At 36.0% G+C, this 8,110-nt stretch overlaps 1 protein-coding gene across 1 annotated transcript in view; it reads right to left on the bottom strand.

Annotated features, from left to right (window-relative positions):
- Positions 1-426: 426 nt before the first annotated feature.
- LOC111143256 (adhesion G protein-coupled receptor L2) overlaps positions 427-8,110 on the bottom strand; it is a 295,647-nt gene continuing 287,963 nt past the window's right edge. The window contains exons 23-24 of the mRNA XM_022496875.1: positions 7,670-7,766; positions 427-2,457 (exon numbers count right to left, since the gene is read on the bottom strand). Coding sequence (XP_022352583.1) covers positions 1,703-2,457; positions 7,670-7,766 — 852 coding nt within the window. The 3' untranslated portion in view covers positions 427-1,702. The remainder of the gene's footprint in view (positions 2,458-7,669; positions 7,767-8,110) is intronic.

Below are 8,110 nucleotides of genomic sequence, written 5' to 3'. Positions count from 1 at the left end.
CAGCCTATAGGGATAGTTAAAATCCTCAAATTGTAAAAGTATGCTTTAGGAATGTCTTCTCAATTCTGCTGAAAAATCAATTTTTTTACGATGCCGAAATTTATAGAATTTCCTACCCTTCTTCTTTTTGCAATTTTTGTTTTAGTTCTGACACAATGCAATAAGAAAAAAGTACTTTCAGTAGATTTCTCTATTGAAACTTTTCTGCCAGATCCTGTATGTGGGTAATGGGCAATTTGAATACAAACATATTCTCGACAACACCCAGAACCATCAAGGCAGCTTAAGTGTATTCTTTCTCATACCCGTGGGTTATTATTACGAAGGGACCCACGTATGCCATGGGGGAGGGGAGGAGTGGGAAAGGACCAGTGTGTTAAAGCCAATTATGTCTCATACATAAAAGTGCACGTTTTAACTACTTGAAAAAAGTTCACATTTATTTACTGTCAAACCGTGTTAAACTTTACACTGGATATTAGTGATGGGCTCATTATTAACAGGTTTACACAAAGGGATGAAAAGAAAAGCAGAATTTTGCGGAAACAATTTACATTTCATTAGAACTTTATCATAAAATAAATTAATTACTAAATATAGGCAGAAGGAATATGGAAGAGTAATATTTATGTTTTATTTTATTTTTTAAAAAAGAATAGGCACCTTTTGTTCACTAGAAAGTTTGTGAGAAGTGCCCAGTGCCCTCATTGCCCTCCGTTCAAGAATAAACAGAGAGGTAACACAGACTCTTTTCTAGATTTCCCCACATTTGTGCAAGGCATGGCGTAACTGGCTTCGAAGAGTTTTTTTCCCCCATAAAACGCGTTCTTTTGGCAATAAGAAATTTAAATGTAAGAATAAAGACTAACTGGTCAAAGCAGAACACTGTGTACAGTGGAAAATAAGTGAAAATGGGTAGAACTTACCATGACAGAGTGTAAGAAAAAACATTTCATAACATATGTGCAACCGAGAGCTTTTCACAATATTTTCTTCAAACTCTTTAAAATTATTTTAATGACAATTATATTTCAGTTGGACACAAATGTATTTATTTTACCCTAGCAATAGAACAAAATATAATTTCTTTAGCCATTTCTCATGAGAATAGTTCATTGTACAATTGAGGAAACATATGAAATAAGGCCTGTGGCTTGATTGCTAGTGGTTAAACATGTTTTCAATCTTTGCCTTAATGTAAAAGATTTGCAGTGAACGAACTGCAAACTGATGCAGAATGGCTCTCCTGCTTTTCCAAGTCTTGTCAGGAACAGTAAGGTACAGTAAATTTGTCCCACAGGATTTTAAAGCCTACGTCTTGTATATAATACAATGCAGGCCTACAAAAACGGTGCAGCCATATTTACAGATTTAGTTCACAGACTGCTGCAGTAGAATGGCTGGAAAAGTTTTGTTTTGCTTGCTTCACAATTTCTCTAAACAGCAGCAGAATCTTAAAATACCTGGTTGGCATCTCTTTTCTTTGTAACAAATAATCATTTTAGTATACTCTGTGTATATACAAAGTTTCTGTACGTTCTATAAAAATTCACAGAACTTCAAGGTTCAGTCATCTTTTTACACTGGAGAACCACAGGTCAACAGAGCCATCTCTCCGAGCAGAGTCTGAGGGAGCTGCACTGGGCCAGCGGAGTCTTTATTAATACTTGCCTGTGGCCCCTGGAATTCCTTAGCTGCTCTATTAAAGACTCGTGACCAGCTGCATTTGTCCTTCTCTAACGTCTCCTTCGGGAATACACCCTTCCTTGTTAATGGGGATTATGTAACCATCACTATTGCCCCTGCTGATCTGGTAACACATCTGAAGCTGATGGCCAGCTCCAAGATTTGGCATGCTTTTATAGTAAATGTCCTCGTTCTCACTCCTCCTGGAAGGAGAGAGGTCCTCTTCCATGTCAGGGCTGCTCTCCTGGTAGGGGGAGTCTCTAAGATTGGGCATGCTTGTATAAAGAGAGTCTCTGTTGGGGGACTGGAGGTGGTCCTCCGCCTCAGCGGTCAGCTGGGAGACGTAGCTGTCAGTCCCCTCGGGCTTCACCTTCTTCTGGGGCTGGTACAGAAGGGAGTGAGTCCGCTGAGGAATGAGCGGCGCCTCAAGCTCCTTATGGTGGAGCTCCAGCCCCGGGTTGTCGCCGTGCATCAAAGAGGAAGCGTCGGCCACGATCGCATCGTCTTCGCTGCTGCTGCCGCCGATCACAGGTTTGACTGGCAGCGTGAGCTCGAGGTTGTGAGTCTTGCTGCCGCCCCGCAGGTTGTTGTGCACTAACTCTGAAATGATCATCTTCTCGAAAGCGGTATCATTCAGACTTAGTCCACAGTCCACGACTTGCACGCTGTCATTATAGTCCCCCTTGCGCAGTGAGTAGCTGTTGTTAAAGTTACCATTTAGCGGTAGAGTATCCATGGCACTTGTATCCCTGGCATTGTTCAGTGAATGTCCTGAAACGGGAAAGGGGGGGTTTCCGTTACTGCCGCTGTTCCTTCCCAAAGCATCGTTACTTCTTTTGTACAAAACTTTTTAATGTCGTTCAGGACAAAGTTGTATTTGAAAGCTAACACTTGAACAGTGCCAGGCTTTCCCGCATTCCCAACGGTAAACAGTTGCAACCCCTTTGATAATAGGAAGAAGTGTGAAAGAATAATACTGTTTTCCAGGGAAGATGGCATACAGAATATTATTTGATCAATTTCGGGGAGATGGTAGTTATCAATTGATTTTTGGTCAAATCTCTGACACTCTTAAAGGAAGACTTCACTCCATGCCCTTGCATAGTTAATGCAAAGCAATTCATTAGTGACATTTACATTTTAAAGTACGAGACTATGGTTCATAAAAATAAAATTAACAGAATTTGTCCTAAACAACACTAAATTAAAAAAGGAATAAGTCACATACAAAAACTGAAGGCAAATGTACAACAGAAACCCACATAACTGGCAAGCAACTTTTTAAACGACATTCTAACATTTCCTTTTTCTGGAGATGGAGTAAAAAAAAGAATGAAAAAAATGGACAGATACAAAGAATCATGTTCAACGAAGACAGCCATCTCTCACACTGACGGGACCAAGGGCCCACAAGCACCATCCGACAACACGATAGACAGCAGGTGGAATGACTCACTTTGGACAACTCACATCATGTCTGTCTGCTCAGGCTATCTGGCCTAAGAGTAGCTGATATATAAAAGAAAGTAAAATGATTTATTGTAACATGATGAAGAATTTCTAAGCTTCTCAGCAACTTAGTCAGAGCAAGGGTTCAACAAATTAGATTACCAGCAATAGCAGCCTTTTGCTTTTTCATTTAATAGGTATCGTTTTGATTTTTTTGTTTCCTTTTGGTACTAATACTCTCTCTAATCACAACGGCCCCAGGCTCCTAATGGTCAAAGTTTGCCTGCAGCCCTGCAGTTGCATCAGCCACAGTGACAGCACCGAATGAACCAGCAGAGTCTACTGTACGAGACTGGCCCACAGACACCATGGGCATGGAGGTTAGACGCAGAAATGTTAGAGATTTCTTAAGTATGGGTCACAGAAATCAAACCAATAATAGATATTAACTATGGAATGGGAAAAGGGTGTCAGCCTTGGCTAATATATATTTATCTCTAAAGGAATGAAAGACTGGATAAGTCTGCTGAAGATATGAAAAGAGGTTTAGAAGGAAAAAAAAGATGGTAACATGCTCTCTTGGAATCAGAGTTGTATTTTCTACAGACACATAAACATGTAAACTGAGACATCACAGTGCTTCTCAGGCAAATGAAAATAAAAAGTTTTAGAGAAAATTAAATGATCTGCACCATGGTAAGTTAGGTTATTCATTCTCAAAATCCTAGAGAAAAAAAAAATCACTTGTTTACAGATAGGTCTGGAAAAAAAAAAGAATGAAATGATGTTACTGAATGACACTGGCCACTGTGAGGCTGCTGCATTGTATGCAAGGCTTGGAGGAGTTGAGGAAAAATTTCATTCTTGGAAAAAATAGGAAATTTCCCTTTTTAGTGCTGACTCCACTCTTAAAGCTGCAGATTATCCTAGAAAACTCGATTTTATGACCAATAAATATGTGGGAACTGTTCAATAACTTCTCATTAGCAGAAAATGAGTAAGTGTGTGTGTGTGGGGGGGGTATACCTGTTGGTGACTCGTTTTATTTAAAAAAAAAACTCTGATCCAACGTTTACATTGGAAAAACGGACAATTTCATTTCTACCAGGCTCCACATATAACAAAATGAAGTTATTACAATAGTATCTGTAAGGCTTCCTTTAGTTTGATTGACATAACTGTCTAGCTTCCTAATTCATGCATGTGCCACCATCTTTATTTAGAAAACATTTGGTGTTTAAGTTCTAGGTGACACACAGATCACTTGCTAGCATTTGTTTCCTCTATCGAGGTTCGATCTTGCAATTTTTCTTTCCTTTTACCATTGCTTAATAAATATAAAAATATATACTGGGTAATGCAAAAGGTGTTTTCTATGATATACTGCAGATTTAAGCACATCTTTGACTGGTTTTGAAGAGGCAACTTTTTCTGCCCAAGTTCAGGTAATTCACTTGAAGACTTTCCACAGCCTGTAGCAAGATTACTGTGGGAATGCAGAAATGATAAGTCAATTATTAAGCTTTCTGGTTGACAGCACCTCAGGCTTTAAAGAGCAAATTATTTCAGCATTGCATATACTTAAGTATGGACAGCATTTGCTACAGACCTCTATTACTGACAAAAGGCAGTACAGACAGAAGTACTGTTTGAATTTGGTACCAGTTTAGTTGGAAATTGTGAACCACTTGCCCGCTGAGTCTACTTCATGACTGCTAGTTATGTTTTAATTGTGCCGGTTTAAAAATCATGCTGAAAAAATTTACATTTGATAGGCAAAGTTAAGTTTGACTCCCATACTTGTCTCTCTGTAGGTTGCTAGAGGAAAGCATAAGGAAAGTAAGAAAAACAAGAGAATGAAAAGAGAAACTGCAGTTACGTTAAAAAAGAATTTAAGAAAAAAAAAAAAAAAACGGAAACAAAGTTCTTTAATTTAGTGGCAAATATCAATCACAAATAAATATTACGTGCTAGCAATAATTATGTGATAAGTTTTACTGAAGTCTTGCAAACTGTCTTAATATTAAATGCTTTTTATTTTAATAAGCTATTAGAAAACATAGTAATACAGGATGGGTTAGTGACAATCTCTCCCCCTCCCCCAATAAACAACTAAAGGTATAAACTGACTAATAGTAACTTCATTCTCAAAGTTTTGTTTTTTTTTTTTTTTTAAGGAAAAAAACAAACAAACAAAAAACCACTACCATAAAGCTGCACTATACTATAGTTTGGTTACATTGATAATGCTGGGTGTAGTTTTCTATACCTAGGCATCCAAATTATCTTTATTAGCTAATTCATTCCAGAAGCAAATTCTGTCTGCAAGCTTTAGGGTAAACTGAACAGTATATTACATAGATAGGATACCTCTAAATGATATAAATCTTGAAGATGGGCTCTCGGACCATGTGATGTCAGTCCTGTAATAATATATTAAGATTTATGCCACCTGTGTTAAAAACATGGATAATTATTGGTAAATACTATCATGACTGAATTTTTACTATAATATAGTGCAGTTTTAGAAGCCTGGCATGGGCAATACCGTAATTCTTTAAACTGAGAAATTAAAGATGTAATAATAAATATATGGCAACTTGAGTACTCTAGAAAAGGGGCAAAGATCAGAGCTCTGTTTAGCAGCAAAGAAAGGTAGTTTTATTCGTAAGTATAAGCACACCTGGTGAGTTAAATACAGGAGCTGAAGGGGCATTACATACAACTGTTTCAGCGAGCAATGTGTTATAGGGGTTGTTAGTGCCGTGGGGTCGAAGAAGAGGGTTTGTTAGTAGGTAATTGCCAGTCATTCCTAAAGCAAAGAAACAGAAAAAAAATACATCAGTTCTCTTATTTTTGTGTTACAGTTGCAGTAAAGTACTTTTTGTATTCATCAAAGGTAGCAGACAAGTTGGCAATGGATTATCTGCTGAAATTTTCTGACTGTATTTGAACTACTAATTTGAAGGAGAAAGGGGAGAGGGAAGTTAAATTTCAGTAATTCACAGGTGCTTTCTAAGTCCCCCAAGTAAACACCTGCTGAGGATGACATTTACTAATTTATACAAAATCACTTTTAAACAAAAACGGCAATTAAATGCACAGAGATCAACATTATGTTTCAAGATGTTACTGCTTAATATTAAAAACCTAACCACTGAGGCCCAGAAGAGGGAATCTCAAACTTTCAGATTTACAGGTGTGGGATTATCCCTCATGAAAACATCTGTGTTAATATCAACTTTGACACAAGCAGGAGGAAAACAACTTTCACAAACAAGTAAAAAGTACGACACACTGCACAAAGCTTCTCTTAGTAAATGCGAGAGCACACATGCCAAGGGGGAAGAAAGAGACTGTGTGTATAATGAATTATTAGACCATTCACAAACTCCATATAGTAAGAATTTTCATTCCGTAATCTTATTTGCCAGGTTTCAAAAATGAATCATTGAATAATTCATTTCCTTTTTGATAGTCATCTTAACAGAATTAGGTAAAACATCAGAGCAATGGAATAAACACACATTTCACTCATTCTAATTGACAAATTACAAACCTTTCAATACCTATCAAACATATGTTTTGCATAGCTAATGTAATTTGACTAAAAATACTTTAAAATTCAAGTTGGTTTTGATGCCATACATACTCCTTTCTTCATTTTAAACCAGAATCTCATCAGAACAATGTCAACAGTGAAAAATGTCTTTAATATTTGTGATAAAATAGAACATGTTCTATTATATTACAAATCAATATATCAAAACAAATTACCTGGATAAATTACCATTTTAAGGATGTATATATATATATATATATACACACAATAACATTATTTTTTTCATATCAAATTCAAATTTACTAAGCTTGCACTCAGGATTGTGTGTGTCTACGTGCACTTGTGTCCTTATCCTGCTTAATTATTTTATTTGCCAGCTTATTTTAAGTAATAATTCGTCATTTATACAAGTTTAAAATTGTAAACACATTAAAATAGTAATTCAAATAGAAAAAACTGCTTTATAGACTCTCATGTATTTAATTAGTTGCTTATGAAAATTTACTATAAATGTTTTTGACACTTTTTTACTTTTGGAAAGAAGTGTAAAGTAAAATAATTTTACAAATAAGAATTTTCACCATAAAATTGGCAGTTTAATGTGAATAGTAGTTATTCTAACTATATTAATGTTTTAAAAAGAAAACTTCCACAAATGTCTCAGAAAAGATAAATTTGTATTCACTAAAGGAAAATATTTTTAATCTGTGGCAAAATATGTTCTTAGTAATTACTTTTTTCAGCCTTATTCTGTTACTGTGGAGTTTAAAGTTCTACTTTTTGCATTACATTATTGAGTAAGACGAATTTATATGTACTTTCATAAAGGATAAAAGTTGACTCAACAGGTTTAATAGCTTGTGATATAAACCCATTCGAGAGGAAAAAAATCAGTAGTTTCTCTAGAGTTATTATAAATTGGCAAAAGGTACAAAATTTATATTGTAAACTCAAATTTTCCTAGTAACTGACCTTGATTAAGTGTTGAAGTGCTATTGATGTCACCTGAGATAAAAGAAGATTCAGACTGTTTTCTCACAGTGTCATTCCACATCCTTCTTATACGACTCTATCAATATAAAATAGCAAGACATATGTTATGTTAGTTTCCCCAACCTCACCTTATTAAAGACACATAAAGATCTACCCTGAAGAATCTGTGGAGGATTATCTGGTGGCTGTTAAAAAGAAATGTGTGTTGATTCTGGTCTAAAACTAAGGAAGTCTAGAACTGAAGAATGAATATTTAATCTTCCACTCTTCGTGGAGATGACAGATTATTTAACAAACGTTTAGTAAGTGCCCACCATGAGTACCGTGCTATGTGACCTCAGGGTATCCCAAAAATGATCATATACATCTTAAAGAAGTTTCACTTCTCAAAAATGATGCTCACACCTAAAGAAACACCTT

The sequence above is a fragment of the Enhydra lutris genome, unplaced genomic scaffold (genome assembly GCF_002288905.1).
Source record: "Enhydra lutris kenyoni isolate GAN:26980312 unplaced genomic scaffold, ASM228890v2 scaffoldscaffold9, whole genome shotgun sequence".
Classification (NCBI taxonomy): Eukaryota; Metazoa; Chordata; class Mammalia; order Carnivora; family Mustelidae; genus Enhydra; species Enhydra lutris.
The sequence above is the reverse complement of the archived record's forward strand: the minus strand, read 5'-3'. Positions and strand labels throughout refer to the sequence as shown.